General features: G+C 37.7%; 1 protein-coding gene across 1 annotated transcript; it reads right to left on the reverse strand.

Moving 5' to 3' along the window:
- Positions 1 to 15669: 15669 nt before the first annotated feature.
- On the reverse strand, positions 15670 to 20712 carry LOC107801229 (thioredoxin domain-containing protein PLP3B-like). The gene is made up of 9 exons (XM_075234289.1): positions 20576 to 20712; positions 20356 to 20486; positions 19267 to 19341; positions 19136 to 19183; positions 18891 to 19033; positions 18304 to 18376; positions 16754 to 16815; positions 16082 to 16179; positions 15670 to 16010 (listed from the first exon to the last, which is right to left on the reverse strand). The coding sequence occupies exons 2-9, from the start codon at positions 20437 to 20439 to the stop codon at positions 15907 to 15909; spliced, it is 687 nt and encodes a 228-aa protein (XP_075090390.1). The 5' UTR covers positions 20440 to 20486; positions 20576 to 20712; the 3' UTR covers positions 15670 to 15906.
- Between the last annotated feature and the right edge of the window lie 251 nt (positions 20713 to 20963).

Consider the following 20963-nt stretch of genomic DNA (forward strand, 5'->3'; position numbering starts at 1 on the left):
AAGCAGCGTAAATTTAAAACGGACATGAGTGATAAAATCAAAGAGGAAATAATGAAGCAATTGAGCGCCAATGTTGTCAGAGCCGTACGATACACCACCTGGGTGGCAAATGTTGTGCCTGTGCCAAAGAAAGATGGAAAGACTAGAGTCTGTGTTGACTACCGAGATCTGAACAAAGCAAGTCCGAAGGATAATTTTCCTTTGCCGAACATCCATATTCTTGTAGATAATTGCGCAAAGCATGAGATACAATCGTTCGTGGATTGCTATGCTGGGTACCACCAGATTCTAATGGATGAGGGTGATGCAGAAAAGACTGCTTTCACCACTCTATGAGGCACCTATTGTTAGAGGGTCATGCCATTCGGTTTAAAGAATACAGGGGCAACTTACATGAGGGCCATGACCACCATTTTTCACGACATGATGCACAAAGAGATTGAAGTATATGTCGATGATGTCATCATAAAATCAAATACACAGACTGACCACGTGAATGATTTGAAAAAGTTCTTCGAACGGCTTCGAAGGTATGACCTTAAGCTCAATCCAGCCAAATGTGCGTTTGGGGTTCCATCTGGGAAACTCCTCGGTTTTATAGTCAGTCGAAGAGGCATCGAATTGGATCCATCTAAGATAAAGTCCATTCGAGATCTGCCACCCCCGAAGAACAAAAAAGAGGTCATGAGTTTTCTCGGAAGGTTGAACTACATCAGTAGGTTCATTGCTCAGCTCACAACCACGTGCGAGCCCATCTTTAAGTTGCTGAAAAAGGATGATGCAATCAAGTGGACAGACGATTGCCAAAATTCTTTTGACAGGATCAAAGATTATCTATCAAAACCCCCTGTACTGGTCCCACCTGAACCTGGCAGGCCTTTGTTTTTGTATCTATCAGTGATGGATAATTCTTTTGGATGCGTTCTGGGGCAACATGATGCGACATGCAAAAAGGAACAAGCAATATATTATTTGAGCAAGAAGTTCACAAATTATAAGGTTAAGTACACCCTTTTAGAAAGGACATGTTGTGCTTTGACTTGGGTCGCTCAGAAGTTGAGACATTATCTTTTGGCCTATACTACTTACCTCATATCCAGAATGGATCCTCTGAAGTATATTTTCCAAAAGCCAATGCCCACCGGCAGGCTCGCAAAATGGCAAATCCTGCTTACTGAGTTCGACATCGTCTATGTCACTCGCACTGCGATGAAAGCATAGGCTTTGGCCGATCATATGGCGGAGAATCCAGTTGATGACGAGTACAAGCCACTTACCACATACTTCCCAGACGAAGAGGTCAACTCAATAGAGGAAGTAGTTCCAGATGACAACCCTCTATGGAAAATGTATTTTGATGGAGCTGTCAATATCAAAGGAGTTGGGATCGGGGCAATCCTCATCTCACCTATTGGACAGTATTACCCTGCAACAGCCCGACTTCGGTTCTTCTGTACCAATAATACGGCAGAATACGAAGCATGTATCATGGGTTTGAAAATGGCCCTCGATCTGGATGTGCATGAACTATTGGTTATGGGAGATTCTGACTTGCTTATCCGGTAAGCCCAAGGTGAATGGGAGACTCGAGACATCAAGCTTATTCCATACAGACAATGTGTACAAGATTTGAGCAAAAGATTCAAATCCATCGAGTTCAGGTACATTCCCAGGTTTCACAACGAGCTAGCAGATGCTTTGGCTACTTTAGCCTCGATGCTCCCTTATCCGGGAAACACCCATATCGATCCACTAGAAATCCAAGTTCGGAATCAACACGGTTACTGCAATACAATTGAGACAGAAGCAGATGGTGAACCATGGTATCATGACATAAAACGATTCCTGAAAACGAGAGAATACCCAGAGCACGCTAAGGGAGATCAAAAAAGAACTATAAGGAGGCTCGCCAGCGGTTTCTTCCTGAGTGGGGAAGTTTTGTACAAAAGGACCCCAGATTTGAACGTGTTGAGATGCGTAGATACAACAGAAGCTGAGCGGATCATGAGTGAAGTACATTCGGGGGTATGCGGAACTCACATGAATGGATATGTTTTGGCGAAGAAGATTCTGCGGGCAAGGTATTATTGGCTTACAATGGAGCGAGATTGCTTCAGTTTTGTTCGCAAGTGTCACCAATGCCAGATTCATGGTGACCTGATTCACTCGCCACCTTCAGAGTTGCATCCCATGTCCTCTCCTTGGCCTTTCGTTGCCTGGGGAATGGATGTTATTGGGCCAATTGAGCCAAAGGCTTCAAATGGGCATAGATTCATTTTGGTTGCAATTGATTACTTCACGAAGTGGGTGGAAGCTGTCACTTTCAAAGCAGTCACCAAGAAAGCAGTGTTAGACTTTGTTCATTCCAACATCATCTGCCGCTTTGGTATCCCAAATACCATTATCACTGACAATGCAGCCAATCTCAATAGTCATTTGATGAAGGAAGTATGCGAGCAATTTAAAATTATGCATCGCCATTCTACCCCTTACCGGCCAAAAGCCAATGGAGCCGTTGAAGCGGCGAACAAGAACATCAAGAAGATTCTTAGGAAAATGGTCCAAGGCTCGAGACAATGGCATGAAAAGTTGCCTTTTGCTCTTCTGGGATACCGCACGACTGCTCGCACATCGGTCGGTGCAACTCCTTATCTGTTGGTATATGGGACAGAAGCTGTAATACCGGCTGAAGTCGAAATTCCCTCTCTTCGGATCATTGTGGAGTCAGAGATTGAAGATGCAGAATGGGTAAAGACCCGATTAGAATAACTAATGTTGATTGATGAGAAACGGCTAGCAGCAGTGTGCTTTGGCCAGTTATACCAGCAAAGAATGGCACGCGCTTACAACAAGAAAGTGCGTCCAAGGTACTTCGAGGTAGGCCAACTCGTCCTGAAATGCGTTCTTCCACACCAGGTAGAAGCTAAAGGAAAGTTCGCCCCAAACTGGAAAGGACCCTACATCATCAAGAAAGTGTTACCAAAAGGGGCCTTGCACTTGGTAGACGAAGAAGGACGGGTACCAGATATGACTATTAATGCAGATGCAGTCAAAAGATATTATGTCTGATATATACCCACTGTGGAACTTTCACGCATGATTTTATTAGATCGAGATGACGAAGGCTACCACTGTTCGCTATTCCAAGAAAGTGTCACCCTTTTGTTACCCCTTTTAAGTTGTATTTTTCTTCTTCCTTTGTTTTCCACCTTTTGGAACATGTGTACTTGACCAAATTTTTTGAGTCATTGAACTACGTCCGACCTGATTCCGAAAGGATACGTAGGCAGCCTTACCCTAGGTTCGGTCCCATTGCAACAAAAATCCATATTCCCAATACTCCAAAACCGGGGCAGAAGTTTATTTTTATCTTACGGTTTTTCCTGTAGAAACAGTTCCAAAGGTTGTAATTCAGTTCAAGGTTCCTTTCACATTTTCCTGTTAAGAACTTCTGATCGATCTTTGAGAATACTTGAAGTCCCCATGCCAGGGGCATCAGCCAACCTTCCCGCGGGTCGTATCTTAGTAAAAACAAAAAAAAAAAAAAAGAAGAAGAAGAAGAAGAAGAAGAAGAAGAAGAAGAAGAAATGAGAGAGTCTTATCGGTGAAAACCCGTATGGGCACTGTAAGGCGCCAGTGATTAGAGAAATGAGAGAGGTGAGTTAGTGAAAACCCGCAAGGGCGCTACTAGCCGAATGAGGGTCTTCCATGCTCCGACATGAGCACAACTAAGACAGTTTCAAGATGAACATTTGCGACGTATTTTGAGAATTAGACAGCTCAGACAGATCAGGCGTCCCATCCAAAATGCATGTCATGATTCATTGAAGTCGGCACATGTCTTCAGATAAGTCTCCTTATTTCTCTCCGCGAAAGGGACACCTTTTATTTAGACACAATTCCTTTTTCATTTCCAATTGCTCTTCTATTCTTTTCCACAATTTTTCATAGATTCTCTTTCGGTCTAATCTTGCATCAAAAGCAAAGCAAAGCAAAGATGGCTGCAAAACTGGCTACAGCTTTCCCGTAATACCAAGCATAATTTGGATCATATACGGCATTGACGAAGGCAGGAATCCATATGTGATCTCTTTTGATAAGGCGGACAAAGTGTCTCAAAGAAACTGAAAAGGTCTTTTAAGCAAGACTTGCTTCATGGGAAAAGTTGATAAGCACTACAGACAAACATTGGTTCTAGGTGAAAGACCACTAAGTTTGATTTTAAAGGAAAATTGCCTTGACTTAGGGACAAGGATTAGCGGTACCAATGTCTCTAGAAAGCGATACAGAGTATTCGGGAACCTCGGTATCACACTGACAAAATCAGTTCTTCGACAACGGAGGGGTGAATTCGAACTACTAAGGGCATCAAGGCCACAAACCGACCACCACTTTAAAAACTCACAAATTTTTCTTTGTTTGAAGCAGGATCAAAGCAGTGCAGAATGGCGATTTTCAACGGGCGAATGTCACCAATGGTAAGTTTTCGCGAAATCTCAACTTTCCTTTATTTGCAGCATGCATCATTACTGTCCATACCTCCCATTTTCGTAGCTTAAACCGGGTAGAACCTTTTCGCCTAGGGGGACCCAGTTCATATTTCCGGGTAGAAGTACCCTTCGCCCAGGTTACTTTTCGTAGCTTAACCCAGGTAGAACCTTTTTGCCTAGGGGGATCCAGCTCATAGTTCCGGGTAGAAGTACTCTTCGCCCATGCTGTTTTACAAAGCTTAACCCATCTCAACTTTCCTTTATTTGCAGCATGCATCATTACTGTCCATACCTCCCATTTTCGTAGTTTAAACCGGGTAGAACCTTTTTTGCCTAGGGGGATCCAGCTCATAGTTCCGGGTAGAAGTACTCTTCGCCCAGGCTGTTTTACGAAGCTTAACCCAGGTAGAGCATTTTCACCTAGGGGGATCCACCTCATAGTTCCGGGTAGAAGCACTCTTCGCTCAGGATGTTTTTCGTAGCTTAACCCAGGTAGAACCTTTTCGCCTAGGGGGATCCAGCTTGTAGTTCCGGGTAGAAGTACTTTTTGCTCAGGATGTTTTACGTAGCTTAACTCGGGTAGAACCATTTCGCCTAGGGGGATCCAGCTCATAGTTCCGGGTAGAAGCACTCTTCGCCCAGGTTATTTAGGTAGCTTAACCCAGGTAGAACATTTTCGCCTAGGGGGGATCCAGCTCATATTTCCGGGTAGAAGTACTTTTCGCCCATGTTGTTTTAGGTAGCTTAACCCGGGTAGAACATTTTCGCCTAGGGGGATCCAGCTCATATTTCCGGGTAGAAGTACTTTTCGCCCATGTTGTTTTTCGTAGCTTAACCCAGGTAGAACCTTTTCGCCTAGGGGGATTCGGCTCATAGTTCCGGGTAGAAGCACTCTTTGCCCAGGTTATTTTTGTAGCTTAACCCAGGTAGAACATTTTCGCCTAGGGGGATTCAGCTTGCAGTTCCGGGTAGAAGTACTCTTCGCTCAGGTTGTTTTATGTAGTTTAACCCAGGTAGAACCTTTTCTCCTAGGGGATCTAAATCATAGTTTTCAGGTAGAAATACTATTCGCCCAGGATTGGTTTTTTGTAGTTTAGCCCAGGTAGAACCTTTTCGCCTAGGGGGATTCAGCTATTAGTTCCAGGTAGAAGTACTCTTCGCTTAGGTTATTTACGTAGCTTAACCCAGGTAGAACCTTTTCGCCTAGGGGGATTCAGCTCATAGTTCCGGGTAGAAGTACTCTTCGCTCAGGTTGCTTTTCGTAGCTTAACCCAGGTAGAACATTTTCGCCTAGGGGGATCCAGTTCGTAGTTCCGGGTAGAAGTACTCTTCGCCCATGTTTGCATAATTTGGTTTAATCCAGGTAGAAGTATTCTTTGTCCAGTCTTGTTTTTCATATTTTAACCCAGTTAGAACTTTTTCGCCAAGGGGATTCAACATTATTTTTCCCAGTAATATAGGGCATCAACCTTTGGTTACATTTCTTTTTAATTAATACAGGGCGCCAACCCCTGGTTATATTTTTCTTTTTAGTAATACAGGGCGCCAACCCCTGGTTACATTTGCTTTTCAGTAATACAGGGCGCCAACCCCTAGTTACATTTCCTTCTCAGTTCTACAGGGCACCAATCCCTGGTTATATTTCCTTTTCAGTAATACAGGGCACCAACCCCTGGTTACATTTCCTTTTCAGTATAGGTTACACCAATCCCTAGCTGTGTTATCCAACATAGGATACTTCATTCCCTAGTTTATTTGAGTTTAAATGCATGGTGCACCACTCCCTGATATCATTTCCAATATAGGGTTTCCCATTACCTTGCCACATTTTCCCAACATAAGGTACACCAATACTTAATTGAGACATTCTTTTGGGATCATGACTTTTTCAGGATACACCATTCCCGTTATTTTTATTTATCTATTTGCTTTCAATAAAGAAGTAGTTTAGAATTTTGTTATAATAACTCACGAAATTTTTCTAGTGAAAACTGGGGAAGAAAATTTCGTTCGTTTATTTGTTGTGATGTCTGAGCAGGTTTTACCTCGAGGCACATGGTTCGAGATGAACAAAAGAAAAGTCTCAATCCAAAATAAAGAAAAGAAAAGGAAAAGAAAGTGAATCCAAATGCAGAAGCAAATGGAAAGGATATGGACTGCTCAAAACATGACTGAAGTTACAAGCTTCACATTTCTCGTCTTGCTCAGAAGAAGCCGTAGAAGAATGAACTAGCACCTACAACTAGCAAGCATCAAGGTTCAGATCAGAGTCCGCATGAACAACCAACCAAGACTCAAGATCAAGGTTCAGAAGACTTATAGATAGGAATTCTGTAACTCATAGTTGATAGGCTTGTCTAGTTTCTTTCAATTTTGATGTAATAGCAAGACCACAGATCGGAGCCTCGACGGAACCTCGCTCGACACTCCAACTCATCATTCCATCACTATCCTTGAACTACACGCGACCTGATTCCCTTATAACCCAGGATATGTAGGCGGTCCAAAACCAGGACTCGGTTGCACCCTTATTTTTTCTTCCTCTTTTGAGTAACGATATGGTCAAAATTTAGTCACACGGCTCACTTTATCTTTGCCTGAAAACCTTTAATGTTTCCAAGCAAAGAGGGGCATGCTGTGAGCACCTAATTTTTTACCGTGTTTGAATATTTTCCGCTCCCGTCTTTCCGCGCGTGTCCCCACCATACCGGTCCCCCATGTCTTGTCCCCCCCTTATTTTTGTCCCCCATGTCTTGTCCCCCCATTATTGTTTGTCCCCCATGCCTTGTCCCCCACGTCTAAACCCCCCATTATTCTTGTCCCCATGCTTTGTCCCCCCATTACTTTTTGTCCCCCCATGCTTGTCCCCCTCCCACATGCATAAAATCAGTCCAAATCCACCCAAAAAAGACCAGTTTTCAGTCCAAAAAGGAGGAAAAAATAGCCGAAAATCACTCCAAAAATACCTGAAGAACGGCCCTTTTCCAGCAAAAATTCGCTGCAAAAATAGCCAAAAGTGGACGAAAATCAGCAAGAAAAAAGCCATTTTTCCAGCCGAAAATCACTCCAAAAACGGCTCCAAAAATACTTGAAAACAGCCCTTTTCCAGCAAAAAAAAAAAATCGCTGCAAAAATAGCCAAAAGGTGACGAAAATCAGCAAGAAAAAAAAACCATTTTTCCAGCCAAAGAATCAGTCCAAAAACCAGTAAAAATACACCAAACTCTAGCTCAAAATCAGCCACTTCTCTAAAAGTTTCGGCCGAGCTTTGAGGTTGCCGGTGAGGTTCCGTTCGAGGTCGACGGTGTTAGTTTCACATTTCATTCACTTAATAAGCAATTTGCTACACAAGTTCTCTTATCAATATATTGAAAAGCTTTGATGTTCATTTTTAGCCTTATCTAGTCTCTTTTTAATGATATCAAATGTTTATAATACTTGTTTTAATTGCAAGTTACTGATTTCTGCTTGGGCACACTGATCTTGAATTGCTCACTTATTTTATTTTATCTGTATCGTTTGGCTGCCTAATGCGTTGGAAGGTTGTTGTTTGCGCGACATGAGTTTTGTAGCGTTTTGAATCTAGCTAATTTGTTTCAATACATCAAATATTTTTGTGTTAGTAAACATCATATTCTCGTTTCTTGCTTGAGTTTAGTATGAGAATTTGGTTGCTTTAATTTTATCTCCTAGTATGAGTAAGTTATGATTGTGAGTATGAAATTTAGCATGATTCAGTTTCTAAATGGATTGAAACTAGAATTGGGCCATAGATAAAGATTTGTAGGCCATGGAGAAGTGATTCTAAAATTGAGAATTGTTGGACTTTACACTTAAGTTATGATTTAAAGTAGTATGGTCCAAAATAGACTTTGTCCAACCCAATAATATCACAATCACATACCATCTCTCCCACAATAATATTTGATTCATAAGTCATGGCCTCATAATAATCCCAAACTTTTAGAAAGAATAATTTATGAACATCGTAACTTGCTTTAGGCGCGATTAATAACAATTCATCGTGAGTATGTATATGTTCGCGTGACATGATTACGATTTCCCAAAATAAATCAAAGTATGCGTTTGCACGATTTTGAGCAAACAATCTTGATAATAATAAAGTGTTAATAATTGTGTACACGTATGCATGACATAATTTTGGCACAATAAATAAAACGAATTCACACACGCGATTTGTTTCAAAGATAATTTTATATTTTAATAATAAAAACGGACATAGATAAAATATGGAAACCAATAAATCACAGTTTGTCCAAAATTAATTCAAGCCAATTTTAGTCAATAAAGCGACCGTGCTAGAACCACGGGACTCGGGGAATGCCTTACACCTTCTCCCCGGTCAACAGAATTCCTTTCCCGGACTATGTTTTCGCAGACTAACATGAAAAGAGTCAATCATCCTTTGAATAGGGATTCAAATAAAAGGTGACTTGGAACACCCAAAAAAGTAATTCCAAGTGGCGACTCTGTAAATAAAACAATTCCTATTTAAATTTGTCACTTTAATTGAAAAAACTCTTTAACCCACAATCCATAACATATATCTTTTGGGGGTAGAAAAGGGGTGTGACACTTTGAACGGCTTAGACTTTTTATGTGCTTCCAAGTATTACCAAACAAAAATTTGAAAGAGAAAAAAGATATTTTGCTTCAATGCCTGAAGATTTTTCAGTTTATTACATACCTAGCCCATCCCCCACCAATGGGAGGGGAGACAGAGGGGATTCTTATTGGGTTGTTTTTTCTGCTATACATAATTTCTCCCTTTTCTCCTTTATATATCCTTTTAATTGAGTGTTTCCAATTGCTATAACAGAGTGTTAGTGAAGCTATCTAGACTTGCTTTTATCACATCAAAATCTTGCTAAAGAATAAATTTTACGCTGGATGGACACGGGAGGACTACCATTTAAATTTTGACCCTAATAAAAAAATCTTAACATTTTTAGCAAAACGTCCAAATTTTCTCCTCCTCATCTTCTTCCATTAAATTATGAGCATACAACTAAAAATAAAAAAATAATTTTATATGTTCACTAAAAGTTTATGTGGTTGTAATTCTGTTCCATTAAGGTTATATTATCTATCCTCAATGATTTGAATTGGTTTGGTTGAAAAAATAAAATAAAAAATATCAATGTTGTATTTTATTGAGCTAGAAAAAAGCCTGTTGCGGAAAACAAAATGAGTATTAATTTTTGAGGTTTAGACTGAATTTAACTGTTGAAAATTGTCCGGATTGGTAATAAAAAATTAGATAAAAAATTTAAAATCGTTTGGAGTTGATTTAGATCAATTGAATATTTACCCCATGTTATAGTAATCATTAGAATTTTAATCAGAAATTTTAAGAATCGCCGGGATTTTTTGCCACAAATGTTTGTGGCAAAATCGTGGTAATCATCATATTTGTACACATTATTATGTTACGAAATATGATGATCACCATGATTTGGCGAATAATATTCATGACGATCACCCGTAACTTGCTAAACTTCTGAAAACCGCTAGGAGCTTGCTTCTAAATTCTAGCGCGAAGGTTAATTTTCCTCCAAAAAATAAATTAGGGGATTAAAATATAATAAATGATCCTTTGTGCAAATCGATCAAGTGGGCTGAACAATCAACTCCGATCCCTTTTTCATACATATTCTTCTAATTATAATAGAAGAATTAATATATTTGTTGGCCCATGTAGGCCAATAGATTGTAGAAGAAAGAAAACCAGTATTTGATGACTCTTACAGTCATACACTATAATGAAGAAGGGATAAGTCTAGCATGAAAGAGAAGAAGCAATTAGAAAGCCAAGGAGCTTGTCTGCATACATACATACAAAGCCTCAAGAATGAATCAGGCAAGTCATCCTTGGCTATCACTATATATAGCCAATCTGAGAATACAAATCTGATTCTCTGGTTAATTTCATGATATATACTCCCACCAATTGATCTTATGTGATCCTATTTTCAAGAAAAAATGAGAATTTTTAAAACTTGTGCTCTTAAACATGTTATAATTTGTATGATTATATGGCGTTTGTAGCAGTTTGATCATAACAACAACAACAACAACAACATACCCAGTATATTCCCAACAGTTGGGGTCTGGGGAGAGTAGTATGTACGCAGACCTTACCCCTACCTAATGAAGGTAGAGAAATTGTTTCCAATAGACCCTCGGCTCGGAAAGAAGAAGAAGGAAAGCAAGAAAGGAAGAGTGAAGAAAAAGATGGAGATAAAGGATAAGTAGTACCAAATAATAACAACAGAGAATACAATACCTGAGGCAAACAAAATCACATATTGCAATTAAGATCTGAGAATACGAAGAGACATGCGTGTTACTAAGACTGTCGCGAGCAACTAAGAAACTCCCAACTACCTACTAACCTTCTTCCCTAATCCTCGACCTTCACACTCTCCTATCAAGGGTCATGTCCTCAGTGAGTTGAAGCAGCATCATGTCCTGCCTAATCACCTCTCCCTAACACTTCTTAGGCCTACCTCGACCTCTTCTCAAACTCGCCATGGCCAACCTCTCACACTTCCTAACGGGAGCTTCAATGCTTCTCCTTTTAATATGTCTGAACTATCTTTCAGCCTCGATTCTCGATCTTGTCCTCCACGGAGGCTACTCCCACTTTGTCTCGGATAGCATCATTCCTAATCTTATCTCTCCTGGTACACCCACACATCCATCTCAACATTCTCATTTCTGCTACTTTCATCCTATGCACATGTGAGTTCTTAACTGGCCAACACTCCGATGTGATGTGTGACATTTGGTACATTCTTGGCGGCACATTCTTATCACATAAAATATCATAAGCGAGCCTCCATTTCATCCATCCTGCTCCGATACGATATGTGACATCTTCATAAATTTCTCGTTACCTTGGCTAATAGACCCGAGATAAACAAAACATAAAATTTGTGCATATTTAAGGTGTGAACAAAAGTCCCACATTTGTAACTGAAACGGAAATAAATTATATATATGGTGTAAGGATATGCTTAATGGTATGGGGCATTTTTTTAAAAATGATGCGCCTTAATTTAAAGTAGACAATATAATCTCACACCATGTTTAAAGTATCTTTGGGTTGACTTAGCCTAACGGTGTTGCTACAAAAACAGATTAATTAAGGATAAAATACAAAATTTAGATCTAATTATTTCCAAAAAAAATTAGGAATTTTTTGAACTAAAAAAGAAACGGAATAATACAAGATGGAACTTAATTCATAATCCTATAATATGTGAATTTCTCTAGCTCGATAGCGTTGCATGCATGCATGCATGCATATATTACCATTTTATGTTTTAGTTTGTCACTCTATGTTTGGTATTTAGTTTGGGATTTGATTAATCGGAGTTGTGCCAGAAAGTTCTCCCTACTAATAGCGATTGCATTCTCAAAACTTAAAGTCGAGATCATTTATTTAGATGGAGTACTTACCATGTCGAATCTAAATCATGAAGAGGCAGCCAATAGTGCTTTGTTCTTTAAGTTGACCGACACAGAATTTCAACTGGGAGAAGAGAAAATCTCGAATTTCTAATCAATTTGTACTGTCTTTTCTTTCTTTCTTTTTTCACGGGGACAAAGCAAATGAATAGGCGTAGATTCTAAAATCAAAGCTCTATTTTCTATTGAAAGTAACAGGTATTTATACTTACTGGATATGAAACGAAGGTTATTAACTAAGTAGCTAGAGCAGCGTGGTATAATTGCGTGCTGATCTCATGAGTCTTCCTAATTTATAACATGTCATGTGCCTTAATTATTTGTACATTAAAGCTACATTCCTTAATATATATATATATATATATATATATATATATATATATATATTTGGTAGCTTCAAACTAAAAAAAAAAAAGAGGCAAGGAAGAGGAGTTAACATAAATTCGACCAATCAATAATCTGGGAGTGGATAAAGCTATATATGGCTTGTGGATAGTCTTTGATGAGCTAACTTTTCAAGTATAATGCAACTAAATTCACCCTTCCATAAAGCAAATTAATTGTTTTGGCCTTTGGCCTCTTGTAAAAGGCAGAATAAAATCCATTGATTTGTTCTTTTTTTTTTTTGGTAACAAATTAATCGGGTATTTGGAATAAAACTATGTCAGTTACTACATTAGCTACACAATAGTACTAATAATTGCTTATATTCGCTTATGGAACATAGAGGTGGACGGAATGTTGCATAGCGGTAAGTTTCATAAATGATCATATAACTCTATGATTTATTTTTTCCACCTAAGTTATATAACTATATTTTTTTATATAAAAATTATAAAACTTCTGCCAACTCACACAAAAATCAGTGACCGGAAAATATAACTTTCCGTAGTATTTTCTTATTCCATATTTTTTTTATTTTCAGTCTAATAAATAATAACCAAAGTAAAATAGGATTGACTCAACTAAATACTCATATAATTAAAATAATAGTAAAACTGAATCCTTTCCTCAAAATACACTATACTTCTATTTTTTTATGCCTAAGATTTTCATTATATCAAGAGCTCTCAAATTATTCATACCTTTTATTTCTTTTTCTTTATTATCAGAACCGCATGCAAAATACTCCAACGAAAGAAAAAATTACTTGGAATATATATATATAGATATAGATAGATAGATAGATAGATAGATAGATAGATAGATAGATAGATACAATTACTTGACATAAATAATTTGGAGTATTTTGCATACAATATTATATTTCTTTCTTTGGAGTATTTTGCATGAGATTCTGACCAAAAAAAAAATTGGATAATCGAGAGCTCCGAAACAATAATGCTATTAATTTAAATGAAAATCTTGAAAAGGAAAACAAAAAAATACAAGTATCATGTATTTTTGGGGGACACTTTTAGTATTATTTTAATCTATGTATATACGTATTGGTTTGGTTTGGGTCGGGCTGGACCGGATCATTTCTATTTTAATTGATTATTATTTATATATTAAACTGAAAATAAAAAATAAGGAAAAATGTAGAATAAGAAAAAACTTCCGGAAAGTTATATTTTTCAGTCATTATGATTTTCGTATGAGTTAGTGAAAGTTTTATAATTTTTATGTAAGAAAGTATAGTTATATTACTTTGGTGAAAAAAGGTTATATTTATATGACCATATATATACTTAGCAAAGTTTTACAATATATATATTCATTTTTCATATCTGATTTAGCCTCACGGCCCTTCGTGGGTGAGAAGTAATCTCCTTTAGTTAATATTAAGTTGAATACTTGATTGACTAGTATTATAAAGAGTTGAATCTGGACCGGTTAATTAATCTCAAGTAATAAATTGATAAATTAAACTATGTCAAATGGATCGGAAAGGGACAATTAGAATTCTGCATACCACTGTGGCACTGTTCCAGTGAAGGATGGGCGAAGTACGATTTCAGCTAAGAGAGTTCAAAAAAGAAAAAAGTTGAAAATTTATAGAGATTGTGGTTAGTGGGAATTGAACCGGTGATCTCACAAAAGTTTTGAATCTTTTTGACCACTAGACTATGTTTTTAGATTGTATCAAGAGTATTCAAAATACAATATATATAAAGATAAAAAACAAATTTTACCTTATATATAGTATAATTTTCCAACGAATTCCGCCCCTAAATCCGCCCCATATAATAAAAATACTTGTTCTAAGTGATATCATCTACTCCAATAAATTTCTTAAGCATACACTCTCCCTTATAAGGAAAACGAGTGCCACAACATTAAAAATTGCTCCTTCTTTTAGTTGCTAATTTCTTGTCACTATTATATACTAGTAAGCTGGAAGCACAAAGCAGTGGAGGTTCATAATAACATGAATGACAATTTTGCCAATAATTCAAGCCTGATATTTCAATTTATGCACGCCCTACAGCCTTCGATACCTTTTATTAACTGAATGAATGAAAGAAACTCCACCGCCAATTACATTTTCTACTATTTGTCAAAGGCCACTGTAATGAAGGAACCAAGTAGGGAAATAAAAGGTTGTGAATTATTTAGCAAAACAAATGAATAAATTCTGAGTAATTTTGAACACCCAATAACGACCAAATGGTCTGTTCATCATTAGTTGTTGTTGCTGCATTCCTGCAGTTAATGATGTCCTTTAGAAACTGCAGCCTGTGGCTTAACTCGGCGATCTGAGCTTTGAGAATGGAGTTCTCTACTTCCACCTTCAAGTAAAGCTGAGTGAACATATTTATGTTAATCTCAATTTGGTTGTTTTCCTCCTTGATTTGACTCATTTCAGTCATTAGGTCATCCAAATATTTCTGTTTCCTCATCCTTGATCTTCTTGCATTTCCTTTGATTTATTATTTGTTGGGGATGATCATCTTTGGAACCATTGTTCCACTTACCAATGGTCTTGCAATTACAATATCATAGTAGTACCAAAATTAGAGTTTACCTTGTATAAAAAGGATTTTTACACCATTATATCTTTTTACAAAAGACAACTATAAGTAATTGTTCGTGGAAAATAAAAGTATCCTACTACAAAAGGTAAATAACAACTGAAATGTAGTCAAAGGGTTGGGATCTTGAATGAAGTTTAATGAGTAAGAAGAAGGAAACTCTGTTTCATGAAAACACGTAGAACCAGTAGAGGAAGACGACTGAGAAGGATTGAACTAAGTGAGTACGACGATGCAGAGTTGAGTTAATGGTAAAACCAGACAGAAGAACTTCACTGATTACTGGAGACATAATCTCGAACATCGAGAATCAAAGCACCATATCTATGCATCAACAGAGACAATACAACTTTTATAAGAACAGAGAGATATGAAACAAGTGGAGAAAAGGAAAATATACTGGACATCCATTTATAGAGATATTAATGCTCAATATGAATGGAATTAAGCAAATATTTAATTCCAAAAATATTAAAGCAGATTACGTAGCGCTTTTGAAAAGATTAGGGTATGACATGAAAGCTTCAAAGAGTGATAATGCGGTTACATAATCGTTTTACGATTTGGAAGTTTCTGTTATACGGTGAATAATTGGATACGAATGCATTCAAGAATTTCACGTGGACTTTACTAATTTTTCAAAATATTTCTGATGTAAAAATTTTCCGGAGCCTCTTACTTGAGAAAAATGGAATGAATCCACCATACCTCTTTGAAATACACTTCATCTTTTTGAAACAACTGGATTAAGAAGCAACAGATAGAAATGTTAAACCACTATAACTGACTATGGCACCACTCATTCAATCTTTCGTACATTTCATCTCAAGAAAAGCAAAGACTTTGTAGTAGATACTCCGAGGTATCCTGAGGATTAAAAAAAACCCAGCAACAGAAAACGCTGACGAATAGTCATTTGATTCAAAACTGGTGACCACTAATAACTCATCAGTCTGAATCAGAATCTGGATTGATTGACGATCTCACTGCCCTATTTCTTTCATCATACGAGTCTTCATCATCTTCTTTTTCCTTGTTCTCTTTGATGATTCCTGCACCGAAGATGGTTTAGTAACTGCAATAAGCTATCGATCGATAGGAATCATCAATTAAAAAGCATTACCTTTCTTTAACAGAAGACCCTCCAGAGTCCTCGTGCTGAAATCATCTTTTCCGCCCAAATCTTGAAAACCAACCAGCCTATCTGAAGCTATTCCATTCCTGAAAAGCAAAATTCTTTTAGGTGTAGAACAAAAGGAAATGACATCATCTGAAAAAGAAAGAGTACGATTAACCACACACCTAGGATGTGTTGATGCTTACATTCACATGTATGTGTATGAATTTCAGGAAGTTTAGGACTGGAACCATAAATAAGATTGCTAGAGTGTACCCCTTCCCTTTACCAACTGTTTTGATGAAGCTACAAGTGACTTTAAACTATGTTTGTGAAGATCATGATAGCTCCCTCGTCTAATTTACAGTAAAATAGGGTAGCTCCCCTGCCTAATCAAATCCAAGACCTGAAACAATTAAGACTGTTATGCCCGCTACACAAATTTTACTTCCCTTGGTGCATTGGGCCTGTTTTGATAGATTTGATCTAGATTTTGAGACCAATAAATTGAAATTAGGTTCATTCTTCTTTGCTTGAAGGAAAGAGCTATTTTGAAGTTCTTAATTTTGCCTTGAAAACAACCATAGTGCCACCCAAACATGGATAAAATATATAAGAAAGAATGGAGCAGTGCGAAGTCGAGTACCCTAAAGGTTAAATAGACCAGGAGGCACTAACCTGAAAAAGATGACACATGGTAGAGTTTTAATTCCCAGCTTTGTAACGAAAAAAGGAGCATTCTGCATTAAGTTATACGAGACAAAATGAGAAATAGCATGAAAATCAGATCCAATGAACAGTTCTCATAAAGTTATAGAGCCAATCTTTCCTTTCTTTGTTTTGTGAGATTTCTTTTTGGGAAAAGGCTCAAAACTGCCCCTGTGGTATTCGGGATGGTCAATTCGTACCCTCCGTTGAAGTTTGAACTTGAGCTCCACCACGACCCTACCGTCAAAGAAGTGAGCTACCACTACCCTTTTCCACTAACTCTAATGTGAGTTATTTCTTGTGTCCAAAAAGACCACAAAATGACATGTGTCATTAATTAATAGCCCCCCCCTCCTTAATAGTTTGTACCAGCCCCCTACCCTCATTTTACCCACCCCCTCTTTTTTTCCAACCCCCCTTTTTCTTCTGGGCCTAACCTCCAACCCCCCCCCCCCAAAACAAAGCATTCATCATCACCCAGTTACCAATCTAATGCATTTTTCCAACCCAGTTACCAATCATAAGGCCACAAAAAAAAAATATTTTTTCATTCACTCTCAGTAACAATCGGCAATGAGGTGGTGGCAGAGTTTTGGTGCAATTGAGATGGGTTTTTGGGGGTGTCCTGCGCCGTGGATGGAGGTGAAGAAGTTGACTTGTATACTTTGTGGCGAAAACATTTCAGTGAGAGGAGTGAAAAAATCAATCAGTTCACTTGTATTCTTTGTGGGGAAAAATTTTCAGTGAGGAGAGTGAAAAAAGCAATCTTAAATTTTGTAGAGGAGTTCTTCTAGAATATTTTTTACAAACAAGATGATTTTTACAAGAGTTTTTCTCCAATTGATCGATGTGCGGATATATTTGAGGTGTTCAGAATGTGGGATTTTCATGGAAAGGTGAAGGTAGAAGAAGACTAGATGGGTCGTGAGTGTGAAATCTGAATTGAACTATTGCTTTGTTTCTTCTTCATTGTTCTATTCTTGGGTTTAATTTGGCTATTGTCACACCAGTGTTGAAGTTATGCTGCGGATGCGCCGCCACCGGAAATGATGGTGCCAACATCTAGAGGCACCTCAATCTACATTTTTGGTAAACACCATTCATTATTTTCTTTCTTTGTCAAAGAACCATTACGAGGTGGAATGGTAGGTTAAAAGGGGGGAGGGGAGGGGAGGGTGGGTAAATAAGTGAGGGGGCTGGTACAAAATATTAGGAGGGGGTGGTTAATTAATACACAAGTTATTTTCTTTTTTTTTGGACGAAAGAGATGGTCTAACTTAGAGCCTTTAGTGAAAAAGGGTAGTGGTAACCCACTTCTTTGACGACAGGGTCACAGTTGTGCGCAAGTTCAAACGGAGGGTAGGAATAGACCATTTTGCATACAGGGGCAATTTTGAGCCTTTTCCCTTTCTTTTTTGGTATCTTCCACGCATAGGTGGGTGCAGATACTTCACAAAATTTCAGGACTATTCCTACTGTACTAATCTGAGGAAGAACACAAAAACTCAAGATATACAGACCTCAGCATCCAACTTTAGAAACTTTGTATCAACATGTCTTGGTGCGAGAGACTTCAAATGCTTATCCATGATCCTGAAAGAGTAATAAATACCATTATGTTTGTCCATGCATGCATGTGGATATACACAGCTAGATTCCTGCTCTTTTCCCTTTCACAAGTATGTATAGCTAGATTATTCTATGCTGAGCATCGATGCATTGAAGTAGGAAGAGAAGCAAGAGAATTGTCACAATCTGGCCAGTAAAAATTTGGATGACCAATTAACCAAGTTAAAGCTGTCTCAAACGGAACCTTCAAGATGCAAATTTAGGCAACACTTTTATGAGTGTCAAGCTTGTTGCATCAGATTACAGACTGAAGTTCTTGCACTACTGACTTCAAAGAAACTCGAACTACAAATCTACAATATGAGATATACCAGAATTGATCTAACTTGGGAAATTACTCCCCCCCTCCCGCTCTATCTCAAACACCGATAGCAGCAAAGAATAACAGAAACAGTTATCCAGAAATAACCCTCCTCTTATGTCTCTTTCTTTTATGTGGGAAGGGAAGTAGACAGTAAAACATGAAGTAAGTCCTTACTTGCATCGATAGAACTCCCGATGGTAGAAGTGACAAATCACTTTCTCACAGCCAGTAACTTCACCCAAAAAATCTCCTTCACTAATCTCTCTATATTCTCCATGCCCTTGCCTTTTTAGAGCTTGTCGCTTCTCAGCTTCTTTCTGTAGAACAGAATCAAGACAAAACAATTGTTCAACGATCAGGCACTTTGCCTCCAGATATAAATAACTGTGTCGACCTGCAGGCAAGACAAAATAACAGACCTTGAGAGCCGCAATCCTATCTGCGTGCAACTTTTCCAGCTCGGGGTCCTGTTAAAAGCACAATGAGCAAGTAAACATACATGCAAATTATGTGCCTAGAAGGAGAAACAGCAATGGATGCGCAAACTTACATCCATCAGTTCATCAAGATCTATGTCTTGATTAACAGAAGAAGATGCTTGCGCCTTCTCTTGAGCCAGCACTTCCTAAAGGGTGAAGTTGCATACAATGGTCAGTAGTTAAACTAACTTAAACTGCTGGATGTTTTGAGGTATATTACAATGATTTAACTATCAATATCAAACATTAGGTTATCTCAAAGGAATAGCAAGTAAGATTAAGGTCTAACTCCCGCATAATGTTGACTTAACTCATTATATCTAAGTGACTTCATCTTAGCTTATTAACAAAATAGCGGTCTTAAATGGTTAGTAATTGGAGTATGGATATTGAAATAAACAGATAAACATAGTAAATAATTCTCGGTATTTCCCATAGAAGGACGTCTTTATCCTGAGACCGGAGGCAGCATTAATCTAGCCACACAATAGAGACACAGCCTGTAGCTCTTAGTTGCTTGGCTACTGATGTAAATACTGTTGTTGCGCTTTCTTAGTGTCATTTTAATACAATTACTCCATTAGATAAGCTTGAGGCACCAGAAAAGTATACTTCACATTAGCATGCCATAATTATGAAGAGTTTCATACCAATCCTTACTCTGTAGGAAAAAGGATGTAAATTCTACTGATTTTGAAAATATTTTCTTTCATGACAAATGCACCCTCTTTTATTAATTTGCTGAAAAGCAATTATCTGAGTCTCAAGGAGAAATGGTGCATGCAGAGTTGACTCTTTGGTAAGTAAAACAATTTAATGCTCCATCACAAACATCTGGATAGAATTATTAGTATAGAATTTTAAGAATTCATAGTATCAAACTATCAATATACATATACATACAATTACACCTGTCTCACATGAATACATAAAAATCCAAACTTTACTACAATAAAACTATGCCTCAATCCCAAACTAGTAGAAATTTGCTATATAAATCCTTAGTAACAATTCCGCTCTATTTGGACGCAAATATCCAAACTTTACTTTTATTTTCTGCACATAAAAATCCAAACTTTACTCTAATCAGGTCCATTTAACTATCCAAATTAATAAAATAAGAGAGATTCAAATCAGAGGGAAAGAAAAAGTACAAATACCTTCTGGTAATCACGAGCAGCAGCAGCCATTACATTTCCAAATGCTAAATTAGAGAGAGTTGATTTCACTGAATCCGGATCCATCTCCTCTCCTCACTTTTTTCACTTTTAACAAGATAATTTACTGTAACCTAAATACAAAAAATACAATCAAAGAAGATTAAAATGCGAATTTAAAACAGAGAATCTGTGGATCGATATTTTCTGTAACTTGAAAAACCTGTGAAAAGGCGCAGATTTCAGATTTGTCTACCAATTGGGAGCTGCTATACCCGAGTTTCGTTTAAATTTTAATGCATCTTTTTGAAAAGAATTGACATTTGAATAAAGGAGAGAAAAGACAAAACATGGTCAAGAAAAAAAAAAACACGGTACCTTATCTTTGGGTTTAGGTTCCAATGGTCCCTTAAATATATTGCTGACCAGTTTTGGTCCATTAAATTTGTTAAAAACGAGCATTTATGGACTCCGTCAAATATTAAGGGTCTGTTTGGAAAGTGATGTCTAATTACCTGACTGTGTAATTACTAGGGTAGTAATTACACACCCTAGTGTATTACACAATATAATATTACGTCTATGACATGTTTGTTTGTCATAACGTAATT

The sequence above is a fragment of the Nicotiana tabacum genome, chromosome 17 (assembly GCF_000715075.1).
Source record: "Nicotiana tabacum cultivar K326 chromosome 17, ASM71507v2, whole genome shotgun sequence".
NCBI classification, from domain to species: Eukaryota; Viridiplantae; Streptophyta; class Magnoliopsida; order Solanales; family Solanaceae; genus Nicotiana; species Nicotiana tabacum.

Bases quoted from the DNA above. Each gene is read 5' to 3' on its own strand.
- LOC107801229 (XM_075234289.1), bottom strand. From the start codon at position 20,439: ATGGATCCGGATTCAGTGAAATCAACTCTCTCTAATTTAGCATTTGGA. The intron at 18,377-18,890 runs GTAAGGACTTAC...TTACTCTTTCAG, and splicing joins CGGGAGTTCTATCGATGCAA to GATCATGGATAAGCATTTGA. The intron at 16,011-16,081 runs GTAATGCTTTTT...TCTTCGGTGCAG, and splicing joins GGGTCTTCTGTTAAAGAAAG to GAATCATCAAAGAGAACAAG.